Source organism: Polyodon spathula, chromosome 36, assembly GCF_017654505.1.
Source record: "Polyodon spathula isolate WHYD16114869_AA chromosome 36, ASM1765450v1, whole genome shotgun sequence".
Taxonomy (NCBI): Eukaryota; Metazoa; Chordata; class Actinopteri; order Acipenseriformes; family Polyodontidae; genus Polyodon; species Polyodon spathula.
Genome location: NC_054569.1, coordinates 251532 through 274569, shown reverse-complemented (window position 1 = coordinate 274569; position 23038 = coordinate 251532). Strand labels below are relative to the sequence as shown.

Below are 23038 nucleotides of genomic sequence, written 5' to 3'. Positions count from 1 at the left end.
CAGGCTATGCCATCGGCGACAGGAACATCAAGGGGGCGGCGCACAATTGGCCAAATGCCACCCAAGTTGGGAGGGCTTAGGTCAGCAGGGTAATCACTGTCTCAAGGCACTCCAGCAACTCCTGTTTTGACCGGTCGCCTGTGAGTTGTGGGCAGAACTGCATTTCCTCTGTTCAATTTCAAACAACTGTTCTTTGTTCCCATGATGCATCTGTGATGGGCTGGGTTTTAAGCAATCGCGATAATTTCTGATATTTTATACAGTGACTGGACTTTGTAATAATAAAAAAATGAAAAAGGGTAACGAGCAACAAATGCATTCATTTCTGTCAATTTGTTCTATTTTAATGGGTTAAATTTTACAATTTTAAAAGACATTCATTAAGAAAAGATCAAACTAATTTAATAACCTTTAAGAATTATGTTTTTATTGACAGAAATATATTTGATGTATGTGTGTTTGGCATGAAATCAAATAAAGTCCCACTGGATTTTGCTTGAAAAGAGGAAACACAAAAGGTGTTTTTTTTTTTATAAATAAAACATTTATTCAACATGTTTTTGTTTTTTAAATACATAAAAATAAAACACAGAATGTTTTTTTTTTTGTTAAAAGAATGACAAAAGTTAATTTTTTTTTGTTTTTTTTCTGTTTGTTGTTGGGCTGCCATCTTGGTAAGGGCATGTCAATTGTCATGTCACCCCCTACCAAGATGTCCAGTACAGTACAGTACTGTGCTGTTAGATTAGACTGAACTGGATTGAATTAGCTGGCTCTCAGATCCCAGTACAGTACAGTGCTGCTAGATTAGACTGGACTGTATTGAATTAGCTGTCTCTCAGATCCCCAGTACAGTACAGTGCTGTTAGATTAGACTGGACTGTATTGAATTAGCTGGCTCTCAGATCCCCAGTACAGTACAGTGCTGTTAGATTAGACTGGACTGTATTGAATTAGCTGTCTCTCAGATTCCCAGTACAGTACAGTGCTGTTAGATTAGACTGGACTGTATTGAATTAGCTGGCTCTCAGATCCCCAGTACAGTACAGTGCTGTTAGATTAGACTGGACTGGATTGAATTAGCTGGCTCTCAGATCCCAGTACAGTACAGTGCTGTTAGATTAGACTGGACTGTATTGAATTAGCTGGCTCTCAGATCCCAGTACAGTACAGTGCTGTTAGAGTAGACTGGACTGTATTGAATTAGCTGTCTCTCAGATCCCCAGTACAGTACAGTGCTGTTAGATTAGACTGGACTGTATTGAATTAGCTGGCTCTCAGATTCCCAGTACAGTACAGTGCTGTTAGATTAGACTGGACTGTATTGAATTAGCTGGCTCTCAGATCCCCAGTACAGTACAGTGCTGTTAGATTAGACTGGACTGTATTGAATTAGCTGGCTCTCAGATCCCAGTACAGTACAGTGCTGTTAGATTAGACTGGACTGTATTGAATTAGCTGTCTCTCAGATCCCAGTACAGTACAGTGCTGTTAGATTAGACTGGACTGTATTGAATTAGCTGTCTCTCAGATCCCCAGTACAGTACAGTGCTGTTAGATTAGACTGGACTGTATTGAATTAGCTGGCTCTCAGATTCCCAGTACAGTACAGTGCTGTTAGATTAGACTGGACTGTATTGAATTAGCTGTCTCTCAGATCCCAGTACAGTACAGTGCTGCTAGATTAGACTGGACTGTATTGAATTAGCTGTCTCTCAGATCCCCAGTACAGTACAGTGCTGCTAGATTAGACTGGACTGTATTGAATTAGCTGTCTCTCAGATCCCCAGTACAGTACTGTGCTGTTAGATTAGACTGGACTGTATTGAATGAGCTGGCTCTCAGATCTCCAGTACAGTACAGTGCTGTTATATTAGACTGGACTGTATTGAATTAGCTGTCTCTCAGATTCCCAGTACAGTAAATGTTGTAAATCTTAAATTCCTGAGATCTAACACTTATGAAAATGAATGAACAAAATAAACAAATAAATACATAAATGAAAAAATCAATACACAACTTTATAAACAAATTCCTAAAATTACACAAATTCAGTCAATCCAACACCTTTAAAAAAAAAAAAAGTACAAAGTAACACGGAACAGTCCATTATAGTTAGTATAGGGGGTGATTGGTCTAAGGCTATTGTGCATATTATTATTATTATTATTATTAATATTATTACAGTATTATTACTAGTCCAAACTCCCTCACCCCTCTCTTTGACTGCACCTAAATGGACCAGTCCCTTCAAAAAAAAGTCATTTTGCACTGAAATTAAATAAAATACACGCAATTGCAAACTAAAAAGAAAACAGTTTCAAATTCTAACACCTGAAACACATTTTGTGTATATATATATATAATCTTTAAACATCTTAAAACAGTTGCAGAATATTTTGTGGGGATTTTCATAGCAAATAAGAAAGTCAAAGAGAGAGAGAGAGAGAGAGAGAGAGAGAGAGAGAGAGAGAGAGAGACATGAAACTGAAAAAACGGCAAAACACTTTAAGAGAAGTGTAATTTGTAATTCATTATGAATAAAGCTGCACAGAGCAGGTCTGTAGGGAACTCAACACTGCAGAGCTGCACAGAGCAGGTCTATAGGAAACTCAACACTGCAGAGCTGCAGAGAGCAGGTCTATAGGAAACTCAACACTGCAGAGCTGCACAGAGCAGGTCTATAGGAAACAACACTGCAGAGCTGCACAGAGCAGGTCTATAGGAAACTCAACACTGCAGAGCTGCACAGAGCAGGTCTATAGGAAACAACACTGCAGAGCTGCACAGAGCAGGTCTATAGGAAACTCAACACTGCAGAGCTGCACAGAGCAGGTCTATAGGAAACAACACTGCAGAGCTGCACAGAGCAGGTCTATAGGAAACAACACTGCAGAGCTGCACAGAGCAGGTCTATAGGAAAACAACACTGCAGAGCTGCAGAGAGCAGGTCTATAGGAAACAACACTGCAGAGCTGCACAGAGCAGGTCTATAGGAAACAACACTGCAGAGCTGCACAGAGCAGGTCTATAGGAAACAACACTGCAGAGCTGCACAGAGCAGGTCTATAGGAAACTCAACACTGCAGAGCTGCACAGAGCAGGTCTATAGGAAACAACACTGCAGAGCTGCACAGAGCAGGTCTATAGGAAACAACACTGCAGAGCTGCACAGAGCAGGTCTATAGGAAACAACACTGCAGAGCTGCACAGAGCAGGTCTATAGGAAACAACACTGCAGAGCTGCACAGAGCAGGTCTATAGGAAACAACACTGCAGAGCTGCACAGAGCAGGTCTATAGGAAACAACACTGCAGAGCTGCACAGAGCAGGTCTATAGGAAACAACACTGCAGAGCTGCACAGAGCAGGTCTGTAGGAAACAACACTGCAGAGCTGCACAGAGCAGGTCTATAGGAAACAACACTGCAGAGCTGCACAGAGCAGGTCTATAGGAAACTCAACACTGCAGAGCTGCACAGAGCAGGTCTATAGGAAACAACACTGCAGAGCTGCACAGAGCAGGTCTATAGGAAACTCAACACTGCAGAGCTGCACAGAGCAGGTCTATAGGAAACAACACTGCAGAGCTGCACAGAGCAGGTCTATAGGAAACAACACTGCAGAGCTGCACAGAGCAGGTCTATAGGAAACAACACTGCAGAGCTGCACAGAGCAGGTCTATAGGAAACTCAACACTGCAGAGCTGCACAGAGCAGGTCTATAGGAAACAACACTGCAGAGCTGCACAGAGCAGGTCTGTAGGAAACAACACTGCAGAGCTGCACAGAGCAGGTCTGTAGGAAACTCAACACTGCAGAGCTGCACAGAGCAGGTCTATAGGAAACAACACTGCAGAGCTACACTGAGCAGGTCTATAGGAGCAGTATGTATGGTATGCGGGCAGCGGTGTGGAGTAGTGGGTAGGGTTAGGGGGTCTCTGGACTCTTGACTGGAGGGTTGTGGGTTCAATCCCAGGTATATTTCTTAACAGACGCCAGGCCGCTTATCCAGGGAAATTTACAATTGGTATTGAGCGAGTCTATAGAAAGACAAAATTTCATTTTTTTATATAACTTTTTAGATTAGTTCCTTTTAAAACAGTCCTTTCCCTGTGTCTCTCTCAAACACTTTCAATGAGACTCCCTATTGCACAGCAGTTTCAATGAGACTCATCCTATTTCACAGCAGTTTCAATGAGACTCATCCTATCACACAGCAGTTTCAATGAGACTCCCTATCGCACAGCAGTTTCAATGAGACTCATCCTATCACACAGCAGTTTCAATAAGACTCCCTATCGCACAGCAGTTTCAATAAGACTCCCTCTTGCACAGCAGTTTCAATAAGGCTCCTATCGCACAGCAGTTTCAATGAGACTCCCTATCACACAGCAGTTTCAATAAGACTCCCTATCACACAGCAGTTTCAATAAGGCTCCTATCGCACAGCAGTTTCAATGAGACTCCCTCTTGCACAGCAGTTTCAATAAGACTCCTATCGCACAGCAGTTTCAATAAGGCTCCCTATCACACAGCAGTTTCAATAAGGCTCCCTATCACACAGCAGTTTCAATGAGGCTCCCTATCGCACAGCAGTTTCAATAAGACTCCCTCTTGCACAGCAGTTTCAATAAGGCTCCTATCGCACAGCAGTTTCAATGAGACTCCCTATTGCACAGCAGTTTCAATAAGACTCCCTATCACACAGCAGTTTCAATAAGACTCCCTATCACACAGCAGTTTCAATAAGACTCCCTATCACACAGCAGTTTCAATAAGGCTCCTATCGCACAGCAGTTTCAATGAGACTCCCTCTTGCACAGCAGTTTCAATAAGACTCCTATCGCACAGCAGTTTCAATAAGGCTCCTATCGCACAGCAGTTTCAATAAGACTCCCTATTGCACAGCAGTTTCAATAAGGCTCCCTATCGCACAGCAGTTTCAATAAGACTCCCTATTGCACAGCAGTTTCAATAAGACTCCCTATCGCACAGCAGTTTCAATAAGACTCCCTATTGCACAGCAGTTTCAATAAGACTCCTATCGCACAGCAGTTTCAATAAGGCTCCCTATCACACAGCAGTTTCAATAAGACTCCCTATCACACAGCAGTTTCAATAAGGCTCCTATCACACAGCAGTTTCAATAAGACTCCCTCTTGCACAGCAGTTTCAATAAGGCTCCCTATCGCACAGCAGTTTCAATAAGACTCCCTCTTGCACAGCAGTTTCAATAAGGCTCCCTATCACACAGCAGTTTCAATAAGGCTCCCTATCACACAGCAGTTTCAATAAGGCTCCCTATCACACAGCAGTTTCAATAAGGCTCCCTATCGCACAGCAGTTTCAATAAGACTCCTATCGCACAGCAGTTTCAATAAGACTCCCTATTGCACAGCAGTTTCAATAAGGCTCCCTCTTTCACAGCAGTTTCAGAGCAGAGCTGGTCTATAGGAAACTCAACACTGCAGAGCAGTAATTGAATCGTAATATCTTTTCAATACAGACTTTAACGGGAAATTCACAAATGCTCTTACATGGTTTCAGGAAAAAGAAAGTGAAGGGTGAGGGAGAGGGTGAGAGTGAGGGAGAGAGAGAGGAGAAAGAGGGACGTGTCTGGACGAACGCCTCTGGATTTCCCGTTTGCTTCTTTCAAACAATCCAACTCGTAACAACGAATAGTGGAGTCTTCGTTCTCATATTTCTCCCAGTAGTCTTGCTCTTTAACTTTCGGCAATGTGGACTCAGCTTCATAACTTTTGGTTTGACTTTTATCTGGACTGATGTAACTGTTGTCTTCCTGTTGTCCTTTCTTTCCATCCAAGCCTTTAGATTTGTCCGAATTCCCCCCGCTTGCCTTGCCCGATTTGGGGAACCACCATCTCGTTCTGGTGCTGAAGGTGTAAGTGGCGCGGGCTCTCGGATAGTAAGGCAGCAAGGGGCAGGGAGCGAAATCGATTTCCCTCAAGAACCTCAAGTCTAGACCTTTCCTCTCCTCGGGACCGGCGCAGAGGAGCTCGGAGCTGGAGATCCGGACCTGACGGAACCATTCCCAGAGGGGGCGGGCCTGGCAGGAGCAGCTCCAGGGGTTTCCATTGAGTCTGAGGAACTGCAAGGATGAGAGATCGGAGAGGGCCGAAGCAGGGAGGTCTGTTAAGGCATTGTTGAAGAGGAAGAGGGTGGTGAGGTGACCCAGGTCCCTGAAGGCTTTGCGGTTGACCTGTCGCACTCGGTTCTCATGGAGGAGGAGCCTGTCCAGGTTGACCAGCCCTCTGAAGACATTTTCAGACAGGACTCGGATTCGGTTGCCATGGAGGAAGAGGTGAGTGAGATTCACCAGGTCTGAGAAGAGATTGTCCTGAGAGGGGGAGAGAGAGAGATGGGAGGAGGAGAGAGAGGGGGAAGGGGAGGGAGAGAGATTGATATTTGGCATGTGAAAATTCAGTACTACCAAAAAGTTGAGGAGGGTTGAGAAACACTTTATTAGATAGGATAGAGGGGGCTCTCCAGGAGCAGGGTTAAGACACACTGTATTAGATAGGATAGAGGGGGCTCACCAGGAGCAGGGTTGAGACACACTGTATTAGATAGGATAGAGGGGGCTCTCCAGGAGCAGGGTTGAGACACACTGTATTAGATAGGATAGAGGGGGCTCTCCAGGAGCAGGGTTGAGACACACTGTATTAGATAGGATAGAGCGGGCTCACCAGGAGCAGGGTTAAGACACACTGTATTAGATAGGATAGAGGGGGCTCTCCAGGAGCAGGGTTGAGACACACTGTATTAGACAGGATAGAGGGGGCTCTCCAGGAGCAGGGTTGAGACACACTGTATTAGACAGGATAGAGGGGGCTCTCCAGGAGCAGGGTTAAGACACACTGTATTAGATAGGATAGAGGGGGCTCTCCAGGAGCAGGGTTGAGACACACTGTATTAGATAGGATAGAGCGGGCTCACCAGGAGCAGGGTTGAGACACACTGTATTAGATAGGATAGAGGGGGCTCTCCAGGAGCAGGGTTGAGACACACTGTATTAGATAGGATAGAGGGGGCTCTCCAGGAGCAGGGTTGAGACACACTGTATTAGACAGGATAGAGGGGGCTCTCCAGGAGCAGGGTTGGAGGTGCACTGTATTAGATAGGATAGAGGGGGCTCTCCAGGAGCAGGGTTGGAGGTGCACTGTATTAGATAGGAGGTATCTCTGTAGATGAGGAGGGAGAGCTCACTGTGCTGCTGTAAAACAAATTTTTGCAGTTTTGCTTTTAGCTGTTTTAACAAGAGTACAGTGTATTATGTTTTTATTTTATTTATTTATTTATTTTTAGATGCTGAGTTAGTTTATCGAACCCACACTCAGCACAAATATAAATGTATAAATTTGTACTTTTGTTTTTTTAAGGTTTAATTATGTATAATATTGTAATTATTACATAGAATAAAGGACTTTTAAAAGTCAAAGTCTCTCTCCCTCTCCTCTCTCTCTCTCTCTCTCTCTCTCTCTCTCTCTCACTCTCTCTCGCGGAGGATTGTGGGATCGCTGGAACCTGTGAGGAGTTTGAGGAAGCGTAGGGTAGGAGTGTCGTTCGGTTTTTCGTTTTTGCTTTTTGTTTTACTTTAGTTTAAACTATAACGTTTGGTTCTTTAATTTGTTGTGTGAGCGTGAGTGAGTAAGTGAGTGAGTGCGTGTGTGTGTTTTTGTGTGCTGGGGTTTGTGCTGACAGCTAGTCAGCTGAGCCCCAGCGATGAGCTCTCATTCCCAGGGAATGAGAGATTTGACCCGCCAGCACGGCTGTCACTGTGTCCCTGACAGCGCGGTGTCGGTGGAAGATTGCTTGCTTGCAATATGCAAGGTAATCGAGGGGACAGGATTGTTTCTATGTCCCGGATGAATAAAGGGCTTGTAATCTTTTTTAAAGATACGCAGGATGTGCATAAACTTGTGCAGGAAGGTTTTATAGTGCAAGGGAGTTTAGTGCACGTATCGCCCCTTGCAACACCCTTTGCAAAAGTGATTTTATCAAATGTCCCCCCCGTTTTTAAGGAACGAATTGCTGGAAAGGGAGCTGAGTTGGTATGGGAAAATCTGCTCCCCAATAAAGTCTATTCCCCTGGGGTGTAAAAGTCCACAATTAAGTCACATCATGTCTTTTAGGAGACAAGTGTATATTTTATTAAACAACCCCGGTTTTGAAATAAATGTCACCTGGACTTTCACAGTAAAAGGAAGCAGCTGTGTGGTTCAAGTGCGGAGTCCAGGGGCATCAGAGGAAAAATTGCCCGATGAGAGAAGGTGAGACAGGGCAGGAGAAGCAGGGTGAGGCTGACAGGGATCAGGGAGCGCAGGAGGAAGAGCCGCAGCAAGAAAAGGAGAACAATGAGCCTGGAGCCCTGGTAAATGAAGAGGACAGTGTTGATAATGGGGTCACTGTTGTAAATAGGGGGAAAAGGAAAAAAAAGAAAGAAATGGAAACAACGAGGGAAACAAAAGAGACATAGAGCTGGAGCGGAGCTGTGAGGCGATCTCTCCAGATCACAGGCTCTCTCTGCCCGCCCGCCCTGAAGGAGCGAGCGGTGCTGAGATTGCTGCTGGAGAACCGGGGTCTGGGAGTGGGGGCTGTAGTGCAACGGGGGAGAAGTCCCCTGCTGCGAAGCTCCCAACTCGGACCCGGAGGGGAGAGACTCCGGCTCTGGGTCTCAGCCTGGAGCGGCGGTCCCCCTCTTCTCGGAGGAAGTGGAGCACAGCGCCTAGTCGCAGCTCGACGCTGCTGTGATACCCTGTCCCCCAGACTCGCAAGAAAACACTGCAGAGGAGCCGGGTGTAGCAGCAGAAAAATTAAAAAAACGTCAAAATAAATGTGAAAGTGAGGAAGAGAATGAGATGGATGAGGAAGACGGAGGTGACGTCTCTGACTCCTCGGTGCTTTCTGAGATCCCTGATAGTCAAACCCCAAAGAAAAAACTATACTCTGTAGAAGAGATAAATAGCTTTTTAAACACGACCAAAGGAAAACGTAATGTTGATGTAAAGCAATTCTTTCCCAATCTTAAACTGTTTCTGTACTCTGCTAATGTGGCTTTTAGAAAAGCCATGTGGAAGGGTGGTGGGTAATTCACTGACTCAGGAGACAGACAGGTGAACTTGAAAACACCGCACAGGTGCCCAGTTTTATTTTGATGCAATGATTTCTTTTGGCCCGCAGAGGGCGCTGTTGGTACGTGGTCTGCTTACCAACTATGGTAAACAGAACCACGGGAATACCAAATAATGGTAAAACAGTTTAGGGTGCAAGCGCACTCGCAGGTGCTTCAAACAATAATTCAAGAATAGAAGGCGAAAAGAAAAAGGGAAAATAAAACAGTAACAAAACTACAAAGAAAAGGTGCTGCACTTTGCAGCGATATCCCGGTCGCCGCTGATCCGACCCGGATCACCGTCCTACGCTGCTGGCTAACTAGCCTCCTCAGCTATACTAATCAGGGGTCTGCCCAAGGGTTCCCCGCCCTCACTGTCTCGCTCTGAAACTCAGTTTCTTTCTCTCCGACTGGTTCTCGGTCGTGGACCAGCGCTTCCGCACTCTCAGCGCGTTTAAAAGGGCAGCCCTGAGGAAACAACAGAGCGTTAACTTATAGGGCTAACAATCTCCCCAAGACCCGCCTCTCAGCCATTCAGAGAGGGGGAAAGTCCACACACCCACTTTCCCACCTCCCCGTGTCACTGCCATGACTCACAGGCGGTTGTTAGATGACTGCCGCCCTCTTCCTGCAGCACCGTGAACACGCCAGCAGAGTCAGCACAGATCTCCCCCTGCTACAAAACACTTTAAGAGAAATCGACCAGCCAAAGCGGTACAGACTTAAAAAATGTGTACAAGTAGTCAGGAAAATGATTAATACAACAAATAAGAAGGTTTAAAATGGCCCAGTTTTTTTGCAATTTTATACTTTTTGTTGTCGGATTTCTTGTAATAGTTTTAAATAATTTTATTATTATGAAGAGGTTCAATTTTATCTCTCTCAATGTAAACAGCTGCAGACAGGGTTTTAAAAGAGCACAAGTCTGAGTTTTTAGAACAGAAGAGGGCGGGGATCGTTTTTTTACAAGAAACACATACAGATGAAGGGAATGCTGCTGAATGGGAGGTGAAATGGGGAGGGCAGTGTGTGATGAGCCATGCCTCTAATAACAGCGCTGGGGTGGCTGGGCTTTTTAGATCGGGGTTAGGAGCAGATATTTTAGAAGAAAGAGAGATTATTAAAGGAAGACTTTTAACAGTAAGAGCTAAGGTGAGGGAGGCTACTTTTAACTTCATAAATGTTTATGCTCCTAATATAGGAAGAGATAGGATGGTGTTTTAAAACATTTTAAAACAGACTATCTTAACAGTTAATGATGAAGACTTTTTATTAGTGGGGGGTGATTTTAATTGCACAGTGAATTTTAATATAGACAGAAACAGTATAGAACCGCATCCCCCTTCTGCAACAGAATTAGCTCCAATTTTAAAGTTCAGTGGCTTGGTTGACATTTGGAGGTGTTTGCATCCCACCACTCGCCAGTACACATGGTCACATCACATTTCACAGTACATAGTTAGAGCACGATTAGACATGATCTATACATTTAAACATCAGCTTAATACATTTACAAAAGCCAGTATAATACCAACCAGCCTGTCAGACCATCACTGTGTGCAGAGTACTGTTACACTACCTAAGGAAACACATACCGCACCATTTTGGCATTTTAATACTAAACTATTACAAGATTTCACATTTGTACAACAGTTTAGAGATTTCTGGAAAATTTGGAGAACACAAAAAGATCAGTACAGAGATCTGAGGCAGTGGTGGGATATTGGTAAGGTACAAATCAAAGTTTTTTGTCAAAAGTATACCTCTGGTGCAACCAAGTCACTGAAAGCAGCTGTGAGAGAGCTGGAGACAGAGATTCTTAAAATTGAAAACCAGTCTGAACAGAGCACAGTGGCACAGGAGACCTTGCGGGAGCAGAGACAAGCCTTGGGCAGCCTGCTGGAGGAGAAGGTGCCGGGGGCACAGGTGCGATCAAGATTTATCGAGCTAAGAGACATGGATGTTCTCAGCCTGGAGAAGAAGAAAGCAAGCAGCAAGCAGATGCACTGTGTCTGGCTGCCCTGTGGGAGAGAGCTGCTGGAGCAGGAGCAGATCAAAGAGGTGGCAGTGCAGTTTTATACTGGACTGTTTTCCAGGGAGCCATGCAGTCAAAATGACAGGGACTCAATGCTGCAGGGCTTGCCCACCCTGAGCGAGGAGGAGAAGGGGAGTCTGGAAGGCAACATCACTCTCCAGGAACTGACCACGGCAGTTAAGCAGATGGCCAGCAGGAAGGCCCCAGGGATTGATGGTCTACAAGCAGAATTTTTCACATACTTTTGGAAGGAACTGGGACCAGATCTGCTGATGGTGCTGCAGGAGAGTTTGAGAGATGGAGAGCTGCCGCTTAGCTGCCGCAGAGCTGTACTGACTATGCTGCCTAAGAAAGGAGACCTGTGCCAACTAAAAAACTGGAGACCAGTCTCAATTTTATGTGCCGATTTAAAAATATTTTCAAAATGTCTGGCGATAAGACTGAGAGAAGTATTGAACAGTTTAATACACCCGGACCAGACTTACTGTGTGCTGGGACGGTCAATATTTGACAATATATTTTTAATTAGAGATTTTTTTACTTGTACTCAGATGGGTGATTTTAATGTGGGACTGGTGTCCTTAGACCAGGAGAAAGCTTTCGATCGGGTTGACCACCATTACCTGTTTACAACACTGGAGGCCTTTGGGTTCGGCCCCAGGTTCATTAACTATGTTAAAATTTTGTACAGTAATGTTTTTAGTATTTTAAAAATTAATGGGGGTCTGAGTCTGCCTTTCCCGGTGTGCAGGGGCATCAGACAGGGCTGCTCCCTGCCTGGCATGCTGTACTCCCTCTCCATCGAGCCCCTGCTGGCTCTGCTGAGGAGCAGGCTGGCGGGATGGACGGGGCCTTGTTCTGCCCCGGCTGTGGCAGCAAAGGTGTCCGCTTATGCTGATGACATTAATGTGTTTATTTGCAGCAACCAAGATGTCCAGCTATTACAGCAGAGCCTAGAGACATTCCAAGGGGCTTCATCAGCAAAAATAAACTGGGCAAAGTGTGACACGTTCTTGTCAGGTAGCTGGAAGGAAGGGGGCCCTCCTGTTCTGCCACAGACATTGAGGTGGGAGAGAACAGGACTAAAAATATTAGGTGTCTTTCTGGGAACTAAAACATACATGGATATGAACTGGGAAAGTCTTGTGGACAAGGTGAGAGGGCGGCTTCAGTGTTGGCGGGGGCTGCTCACTCGGTTGTCCTTTGGGGGGGGGTTATTGTAATTAATAACCTGGCTGCCTCTATGCTTTGGCATAGGCTTATGTGCCTGGACCCTCCCCAAGACCTGATTGATGAAATTCAAAAGATGTTTGTAGAGTTCTTCTAGGGTGGGAGGCACTGGCTGAAGCTAGCCGTGTTGTACCTCCCTCGAGATGAGGGGGGGCAAGGGCTGGTCAGCATTGCCAGCAGGGTAGCAGCTTTCAGGCTGAGGACAGTTCAGAGGCTCCTGTACGCCGGGGAGGAGGCTCACTGGAGGAAAGTGGCCATTTTTTTCATCAAAAAAGTGGGAGGCCTAGGGTTAGGAAAACATCTGTTTTTAACTGACCATGACATCCTGAACAGTTCTGGTCTACCTGTTTTTTATCTTAATATTTTTTAAATGTGGAAGACTCTTAAAGTGAAAAGAGAAGAGGAGGATTTGACAGGGCAGAAACTGATGCAGGAACCTCTTTTCTTCAACTCTCTGTTCCCAGCACTGTGTCTCAGGTCAGAGGCATTGTGTGCCAGGTTTGCAAGAGAAGGGTTGACGAGACTGGCCCATTTAATGTTACCTGGGAATTCTCGCTGGCTCAGTGCTGCTGAACTGGGTGGCAGGCTGGGATGGAGAAGTGAGAGGCAGGTTGAAAAGCTATTGGATAGTGTTAGGGGCTGTTCTCTCCAGGACCCAGACAGGTCCTGATGGAGGAGATGGCAAAAGGACAAGAGGAGGATCAGAACTCTGACTTCCCAGTGCTGCTTGTGTCTCCCCAAGTAGGTGAGGAAGAAGAGCAAGATACAGTAGGAGTATGGCAAGCTGTTAAAAACTGGCAAAGTTATTAACAGAGTCTTCCACTGCCTAGAAAGCAAAGGGCTTAATTTTTTTAGTGTTAAAAATATTTTTTATAAGGAACTAAAAGGAATGGTGGACTCCAAGTGGAGGGGCAGTCTCTCTGTGAAAGAGGAAACAGCCCCGATGTGGAGAGTTCTGTATAAGCCGCCACTTGACAAGAGAACTGGGGACTTGCAGTGGAGGCTTCTCCACTGCATTTTAGCAACGGGGAGATTCCTGCACAGAGTAGACCCGAATATCAGCTCTGTGTGCAGTTTCTGTGGGCAGGAGGAGACAGTGGTTCACACATATGGTGAGTGTGAGAGACTGCGGCCGCTGTTTCAACTCCTCACGGAGCTGCTGCAGGGGCTGGGAGTCACTTTTAGCAAACAGCTTTTTATTTTTGGAACCCCTTATAGTTTTAAAGAAAAGGAAAAGTGTGTTTTAATTAATTTTATTACAGGCCAGGCTAAATTGGCCATTTTAAAAAGTAGGAAAAGTAGGCTGTCTGGAGCAGGGACAGGCTGTTCAGGGTGCTGGCGGTCAGCAGATTAAAAGGTGGATTTCACCTATTTTAGCCTAGTTAATGATCTCTGGGGCTTTCAGAGGAGGTGGTGTGTGGGAGACATACTGTGCTCTGTAGATGAGGAGGGAGAGCTCACTGTGCTGCTGTAAAACTTTTTTTTTTTTAACTAAACAAGAGTACAGTGTATTATGTTTTTATTTTATTTATTTATTTATTTTTAGATGCTGAGTTAGTTTTATCGAACCCACACTCAGCACAAATATAAATATTATAATTTGTACTTTTGTTTTTTTTAAGGTTTAATTATGTGTAATATTGTAATTATTACATAGAATAAAGGACTTTTAAAAGTCAAAGTCTCTCTCTCTCTCACCTGGATGTGTTGCAGCAGGTTGTCCTGCAGGTAAAGGAACTGCAGGCTGTAGAGTTTTTTGAAGATGTTTCCGGGCAGGGTCCCCAGCTGGCAGCGGTACATGTGCAGGCTCTGCAGCTTGTCCAGCCCGCGGAAGGAGTCGGGATGGAGGGTGCGCAGGAAGGGGTTATCCCCCAGGTCCAGCTCCTCCAGATCTCGCATGTCGCTGAAGGAATCGGGTTTGATGGAGCTGATGTTGTTGGAGTTGAGCCACAGGACCTGATGAGAGGGAGAGAGAGAGGTGGGGGAGAGAGAGGAAAATCATTTTCAAGCTGAATTTCGAGTTACAGTCAAACCTGTATTAAGAGACCTGCACTCAAGGGACAGTCAAATAGTGTCTCTTCAAAGAGGGACCCCTCCCATACATTTTCTATTTGACATCCTACCTTCCTGTAATTATATATGTATGTTTAAAAAACTCTGTAAAAGACTACATATATCAACAAAATAAATACTGGAATTGAACTATGTTTAGATTATTGTGTGGGCTTGCATGTTGTTGTTTCGGAGGACAAAAGCTTGAGTGCGTTTGTCTGTCTCCAGCCTCTCCCAGCCGAGGAGGAGTCACTGCGGAGAAGATCGCAGCAGCAGTGGTGAGGCAGACATAGTCTTAAAAACAATTTCGAAATTGGGGGAGAAAAGGGGGTTACAAATCATTGTGAAGTGTGAACAGGGCAAGACGGTACCTGTGTCTGGAAGCCGAAGGACTGCGCCTGCAGCTCTGTGATGCGGTTGTTTTGGAGGAACACTCTCTGGCTGTCGTAGGGAATGCCGGCCGGCACCGCTGAGAAGTTCTGAGACTGGCAGCTGACCATCATCGGGGAGGGGTAACAGACACACAGCCTGGGGCAGGAATAGGCAGGGCTAGGGGAGCAGACTGCCAGCCAGAGCAACAGCCAGACAGACACCGAGCCTGCGTGGGGAGAGAGAGGAGAGCGTGTGAGAGAGGAGAAGGGAGGGGAGAGAGATAGATAAACAGAATGACAGACAAGACAGAAAGGCAGATAAACAAATAGACAGACAGATTTGAAGTCATGTCTCAATGAACATTTATTCAGTTGTCTGTCATAGATCTCTCTAAGAGTGACCCCTGACCCTGAGTGACCCAATGATATAATGTTCTCAGCGCATAACATAAGAACATAAGAAAGTTTACAAACGAGAGGAGGCCATTCGGCCCATCTTGCTCGTTTGGTTGTTAGTAGCTTATTGATCCCAAAATCTCATCAAGCAGCTTCTTGAAGGATCCCAGGGTGTCAGCTTCAACAACATTACTGGGGAGTTGATTCCAGACCCTCACAATTCTCTGTGTAAAAATAACAGAACTGACTGGGCGAACAGTCACTCAGAGAGAGGCTCAGAAACTTTGGTGACATTTATAGAGTAACCTGAATACTCGGAAAAACAGGAAGGCCTTCGATAATTCAGGCAAGAAAATGAATAGAGGAGAACACTGTCAGTGTGTGTGTGTGTGTCTCGGTGTGTGTGTGTGTGTGTGTGTGTGTGTGTGTGTGTGTGTGTGTGTGTCAATGTGTGTGTGTGTCTCGCTCAGTGTGTGTGTGTGTGTGTGTGTGTGTGTGTCTCTGTGTGTGTCAATCAGTGTGTGTCATGTGTGTGTGAGTTCACACCACACACACACACACACTCACACTCTCAGTGAGTGTCACACACAGAGAGTCACACAGTTCACAATGTGGTGTGTGTCACACAGTGAGTCTCACTCACAGTGTGTTCACACACACACACACAGTCACACACAGAGAGACACACAGAGTCTCACACCAGAGAGAGTCACACTCCAGAGAGAGATACACACGTGTGTGTGTGTGTCTGTGTGTGTGTCTCAGTGTGTGTGTGTGTGTGTGTGTCAGTGTGTGTGTGTCTCTCAGTGTGTGTGTCTCAGTGTGTGTGTCTCTCAGTGTGTGTGTGTCTCAGTGTGTGTGTGTCTCAGTGTGTGTGTGTGTCTCAGTGTGTCAGTGTGTGTGTCTCAATGTGTGTGTGTCTCTCAGTGTGTGTGTGTGTGTGTGTGTGTGTGTGTCTGTGTGTGAGCCATGTACACACAGTCACACACACAGTGCCACACACTCAGAGTCACACACAGTGTGACAGAGTCTCACACACACACACAGGTGTCACACACAGAGAGTCACACTCTCACAGAGTCACACACAGCGAGAGTTTCACACAGTCAGTGTGTGTCTCTCAGTGTGTGTCTGTGTGTGTGTGTGTGTGTGTGTGTGTGTCTCTCAGTGTGTGTGTCTGTGTGTGTGTGTGTGTGTGTGTGTGTGTGTGTGTGTGTGTGTGTGTGTGTGTGTCTCTCAATGTGCTCTCACCCAATGTGGTTGTGTGTCTCTCTCAGTGTGTTGTGTCTCTCAATGTGTGTGGGTGTGTGTCTCACAGTGTGTGTGTCATGGTGTGTGTGAGTGTCAGAGAGAGTCTCTCTCAGTGAGTGTCACACATGTGTGTGTGTCTCACACACAGTGTGTGTCAGATGTGTGTGTGTGTGTGTCTCATTGTGTGTGTGTGTGTGTGTGTGTGTGTGTCTGTGTGTGTGTGTGTCTCTCAGTGTGTGTGTCTCAGTGTGTGTCTCTCTCAATGTGTGTGTGTGTGTGTGTGTGTGTCTCAGTGTGTGTCTCTCAGTGTGTGTGTCTCAGTGTGTGTGTGTCTCAGTGTGTGTGTGTGTGTGTGTGTGTGTGTGTCTCAGTGTGTGTCCTCTCTCACACATGTGTGTGTGAGGTCTCCAGTGTGTTCTCTCTCAGAGCTCAGTGTAGCAATGTGTGTGTGTCTCTCTCAATGTGTGTGTGTGTCTCTCTCAATGTGTGTGTGTGTGTGAAAGCCTGAACACATTTCACTCCAGATTAACACTCTCATACAGCAACACTTCAGCAGCAGGGTGGAAATGACTTCATCAGGAACAAGAAGCCGCTTTATTTATGGTGGATCTGTTGACCTACAAATCTGATTATAATCTTTTATTATCTTTAACAATAATAGGGGACTCCCGAGTGGTGCATCCTGTAAAGGCACACCCTGGAGTTCAGAATGCACTGTTTCGAATCCGGGCCTATGCCATCGCCAGCTGTGGCCAGGAGCTCATAGGAGGTACCTAGGGGATTCCTAGAGGATTTCCAAGGGGCTCCCAGGGGACAGTGCACAATTGGCAGAGTGCCACCCAGGCAGGGGGGCTCAAGTCAGCTGGGTAATCACGGTCTCACCGCACACCAGCAACTCCTGTGGGTGGCCAGACGCCCACCTGCCTGCCTGCCTGCCTGCCTGCCTGCGAGCCGGCTGTGTTACACTGGGCTTGCAGTGTGAAAGAAAGAAACAAAAAAATAAAGAAAGAAGAAAGTGGACAGCTTGACTTGACAGCTTGAAGCATGGTGTTGTTCCAGAGGACTAAAGCTTGAGTGTGCTTGTCTGTCTCCAGCCTCTCCCAGCCAAGGAGGAGTCACGGGGGGGGGGAGAAGCAGTGAGACAGGGTCTGTCTTAAAAACAATTGAGGAGAAATCACAGGGTAAAAATAATTGACGATTCCAAAAAAAAACTAAGAAACTAAATTTTGATATGCTTTGATGTTGACATTTGAGGGGGTGACTGCTTGAAAGGCATCCTTCAGACAAACGGTTATAAACTTCTATCTATTGTTCAGTCTCCAGAATTCCAGTGATTAATTTGTTGATTCATTTATTAGTTCATCCCTTTGCACTTCCAAATGAGTCACTCGTTCTCGCTCTCCCTCTTGCAGTTTTCTCTCACTTCCTCTCCCTCCCACTCTCTCATTAGTTTGTTTAATTTGTTTATTTACAGATTCATTCACAATTTGAGTGATTCACTAGCGCCCTGCAAGCTGTTTGAAAAGCAGAATGATTGGTTTACATCATAGACACGCACACAGAGACGCAGAGACACAGGTGCACATTCTGAAACACGCACACAGTGACACATGCACAGAGAAACACGCACACTGACACACACAGAGACATGAACACACATACACACAGGGAAACACAGACAAACTCTCACTGAGACACGAACACACACACACACACACACACACACACACACACACACACACACACACACACACAGGGTATACAACTTAATAATTAACTTGTCAGCTTGTAACCTGCTGATGAAGCCCTATGGCAGTAAAAAAAAATGTGGACTTTACTTCAGTAAAAAAAGACTATGCCAGTTTCAATAAGACTACCTATTACACACCAGTTTTAATAAGACTCCCTATTGCATAGAAGTGTCAGTGAGACTCCCTATTGCACAGAAGTTTCAATGAGACTCCCTCTTGCACAGAAGTTTAAATGTGACTCCCTCCTATGGTAAAACTTCAGTAAAAAAAAGAATTTGCCAGTTTCAATAAGACTCCCTATCACACAGCAGTTTCAATAAGACTCCCTATCACACAGCAGTTTCAATAAGACTCCCTATCACACAGCAGTTTCAATAAGACTCCTATCACACAGCAGTTTCAGTGAGACTCCCTATCATACAGCAGTTTCAATCAGACTCCCTATCACACAGCAGTTTCAATAAGGCTCCTATCGCACAGCAGTTTCAATAAGACTCCCTATCACACAGCAGTTTCAGTGAGACTCCCTATCACACAGCAGTTTCAGTGAGACTCCCTATCACACAGCAGTTTCAATGAGACTCCCTATCGCACAGCAGTTTCAATAAGGCTCCTATCGCACAGCAGTTTCAATAAGACTCCCTATCACACAGCAGTTTCAATAAGACTCCCTATCACACAGCAGTTTCAGTGAGACTCCCTATCACACAGCAGTTTCAATGAGACTCCCTATCGCACAGCAGTTTCAATAAGGCTCCTATCGCACAGCAGTTTCAATAAGACTCCCTATCACACAGCAGTTTCAATGAGACTCCCTATCACACAGCAGTTTCAATGAGACTCCCTATCACACAGCAGTTTCAATGAGACTCCCTATCGCACAGCAGTTTCAACGAGGCTCCTATCGCACAGCAGTTTCAATGAGACTCCCTATCACACAGCAGTTTCAATAAGACTCCCTATCACACAGCAGTTTCAACGAGGCTCCTATCGCACAGCAGTTTCAACGAGGCTCCTATCGCACAGCAGTTTCAACGAGACTCCTATGGCACAGCAGTTTCAACGAGACTCCCTATCGCACAGCAGTTTCAATAAGACTCCCTATCGCACAGCAGTTTCAACGAGGCTACCTATAGCACAGCAGTTTCAACGAGGCTCCTATGGCACAGCAGTTTCAATAAGAATCCCTATCGCACAGCAGTTTCAATGAGACTCCCTATCGCACAGCAGTTTCAATGAGACTCCCTATCGCACAGCAGTTTCAATAAGACTCCCAGGGTACATTCTACTGTTTAGCAGACCCTGATATTTTATTTCTTAGCAGAACCCTTATCCAGGGTGACTTACAATTGTGATATTATTATTTACATACAATTACCCATAAATACAGTTACAGAGTACAGAGCCCCCCTGACCACTACTCCACACTGCTGCTCCAGATATCGATTGACATCTGAAATCTCTTATAATATACAGCAGCAGAGACTGATATTGATTGAGCATGTCTGAAATCTCTTTATAATACACAGCAGCAGATACTGATATGGATTGAACATGTCTGACATTTCTATCAAACGGAAAAACGACTAAAAATAAGGAATACTAAAAGGACCATGTTCGCAAACTCAGAACAAGCGATACAAAGAAATACATACATAGACCAAACCCGTACATTTAATAATATAATATAGATGTTGTTGAATATTTATGTGAATGATCAAATATATAACATTTCAAAGTACAAAAATGAATATTTGAAAAGAGATGAAAAAAATAAACAATCTTGAAGTCTATCTGCTCATTTATGTTATTAGTTGCTCTTCATTGCGTGTTAAACTTAACAAAGACTTAAAATAAATGAATAAAACACTACATAAATTATTGTCAATGTCAACCCATACTGCTATAAGATTCAGTATTTATTTTCACTTACCTTTGAAATTTCGAGTCCGGGAACCGCTTCGTAGATTCGACCGAGTCCCCATTTCTGCTCTGAGTCGGGTGTGTTCGTGTGCGGCGCTGCTGCTGCTCTCTCTCCGCTGGAGTCTGGTGCTCTCTTTCGGCTCGACTGCGCCTGTTATACAGGGCAGCTGCCTACGAAGCGCTTGGGGGCTGCGACGGGAAACCCACACGGGCCAAGCCGGGGCATTGTGCGCTAAAGGCGGGGGACAAAACCCGGCACTGTGCCCGCTGACGGAGCTCAGAAGCGGGGGAGGGAGTGGGGAGGAGACTCCGAGGAGGTCTATAAAAAGTTCAATTCCTCCGCTACATATCAAAAGAGGAAGGAATGAATGAAGAAAGGATGAAAAGAAGACGTCTGCGTCAAGTTTTAATGATATTCCAAATTAATACGGATCTTTTTTTTTTTTCCTTTGAAGGTTGTGCGCTGTAAGACACGACCCACAACGCCGTTCACTCGCAGACTGACAGGCGCTCCGATACGGCAAGAAAGTTACAGGGGAGCCGCTGCAGGATTGAGGATCTCCAGGACCATGGGTTGGCGACTCCTGCACTAGATGGATGGACAGACAGACAGACAGCTAGCAAGCAAGTACTTCACCTCCTAGATTGTTCCAGTAAAAACCCAACTGTATAAAAGGGAGGCAGAATTTGTATAGATTTGTGATTCTTGAAATGTGTATTATTATTTTTCTTTTTAATGTAGGCTGTGTGTGACAACTGTAAAATAAATAATATGCTACTAATGTAAAAATAATGCGATATCGTCATCTCAACACTTGTAACACGTCACCCTGGATGCATTTCCATCACTGACAAATCAATCTTAAATTAAATAGATGTGCAATTGATGTATTTTACCTAAATATCTCCAAGACACAATGACTGCATAAATGGATATTTAAAAAAATAATCTTGTAACATTTAAGAAATAAAATAATTAAATGTGTCATGAGTGTATCGTGTTTTTTTTTTCTTGTATAACAGTGTACAGCTGCTGCCTGTGTGTGTGTGTGTGTGTGTGTGTGTGTGTGTGTGTGTGTGTGTGTGTGGTAATAGGCTATACCCATGGAATCAAAATGGATTTAATTAGGAGTTTTTGCCACTGATCAACATAAAAAAGTCCATAATGTCAAAGTGAAAAATAAAATCTACATATTGTTCTAAATTAATTACAAATACAAAACCGAAAATAATTGATTGCTTAAGTATTCACCCCCTTGAGTCAATATTTGGTAGAGGCACCTTTGGCAGCAATTACAGCCATGAGTCTATTTGGATAAGTCTCTACCAGCTTTGCACATCTGGACACTGCAATTTTTAACCATTCTTCTTGGCAAAATTGCTCAAGCTCCGTCAAGTTGGATGGGGATCTTTGGTGAACAGCAATTTTCAACTCTGTCCACATATTCTCATATGTGAAAGACATGTTTTTTTTTTTTAAATGTACAGAAAAAGTTTAAAAGATTAAAAAATATTTTATTTTCAGGACGTTTCGGGCAAAAGCTCTTCAGCTGTTTAAAAAGAAAAGTAAACCCGGTGCAGTGTTTATTATAAAACTATTCTGTGGATGGCGTCATGGTTACTGTAAGAGAATGGTCATTTCCAGAGGTTGCAAAGTCCCCGGTTTGAAGATAAACTCTCGTTCCTTTTGTTTCCACAGCGCTGATTGATCACACAGACTGTGATGTCTTCAGCAGTGTGATCATCACTGTTGAAGTGACGGTCTACTGGAAATGCAGTGGTGTTAATACAAATGCTTCTTACGTGTTCTACAAACCGGTCTGCTAAACGCTTTTTAGTTTCCCCAATATACAGTTAGTTGCATTTCTTGCAGATAATGCAGTAGACTATTCCTTTAGAGGTACAAGTAAAATGTTTATGAATGCTGAATGAAGATTTAATGCCTCTAATCTCTGCTTCAGAATGAATGCATTTACAGGTATTAGATTGTGATCTATTACATGGATATGTGTCTTTCAAAGGTTCCCCAGAAGGATGAATATCACTGTGTACCGCAGATTCTCTTATATTCGTGTCTCTTCTACATGACATCAAGGGGGGAGTCTTGAAAACAGGCACTGTAGATGGGTCTTGTTGTAAAATTGTAGTTTCTTTGCACAGTTGTCTGTATCTTTCTGTTGGTAGGGTGGTAAGTGACAAGGGATTCTATAATCTGTGTGTTGTATGTTGTTATTATATAAAGTATTTTTTGTATTTAAATTTGTAATGCAGGATTTCGTTTTAGTGATGATCTTGTCCGGAACGCCACAATTTCCATAAAACACACACACACACACATTTCCTCGCTATGGGGGGGAAGAAATCTTGATCGTCGCTGTAAATACGCTTGTCTTCACAGTTGTGAATAGGGATCGAGTCACGGCTTGCCCGTGTAACAGCCCTGGCAACTGCGAGGCAAAACCATTGCTTAAGAGGACAGCAATCCCACTACAGTGAAATCAATAGTTAAAATGGACATGGAAGCCGCAATTACTGGACAGGACAAATAAATACTCCTCGTCGAGTTTTATTTAGTTGGTCAATGCTGGAAACTTCTTAAAACCTTAAGTCCAACTGTCGTTAACTATAGAGGGATAAAAATGTAGCTGCTGTAACTCTGCTAAACCGATGCCCGTATTCTGATATTTCGTTACCTTTTTCAAAGTGTTACTCCGCAGCACTGTGATAATATAACCATGAAAGGCCGTTTTTTATTATGACTGACAAAAGAAGAAAAAAAAAAGCAATCGCTTTCTGTACATCCCTGTGTAGTGTGTGTACACGGAGCACGTCATTAAAATATAGATAGATAGATAGATAGATAGATAGATAGATAGATAGATAGATTGCGTCTGC

General features: G+C 44.5%; 1 protein-coding gene across 1 annotated transcript; it reads right to left on the bottom strand.

Moving 5' to 3' along the window:
- Nucleotides 1–5337: 5337 nt before the first annotated feature.
- On the bottom strand, nt 5338–21063 carry LOC121304056 (reticulon-4 receptor-like 2). Its single transcript, XM_041235018.1, has 4 exons — nt 20154–21063; nt 14823–15049; nt 14098–14355; nt 5338–6359 (listed from the first exon to the last, which is right to left on the bottom strand). Exons 1-4 carry the CDS (start codon nt 20203–20205, stop codon nt 5535–5537), a joined length of 1362 nt encoding a protein of 453 aa, XP_041090952.1. The 5' UTR covers nt 20206–21063; the 3' UTR covers nt 5338–5534.
- Between the last annotated feature and the right edge of the window lie 1975 nt (nt 21064–23038).

Bases quoted from the DNA above. Each gene is read 5' to 3' on its own strand.
- LOC121304056 (XM_041235018.1), bottom strand. From the start codon at position 20,205: ATGGGGACTCGGTCGAATCTACGAAGCGGTTCCCGGACTCGAAATTTC. The intron at 14,356-14,822 runs GTACCGTCTTGC...CCCTCTCATCAG, and splicing joins CCTTCGGCTTCCAGACACAG to GTCCTGTGGCTCAACTCCAA. The intron at 6,360-14,097 runs GTGAGAGAGAGA...TCCCCCTCTCAG, and splicing joins ACCTGCTGCAACACATCCAG to GACAATCTCTTCTCAGACCT.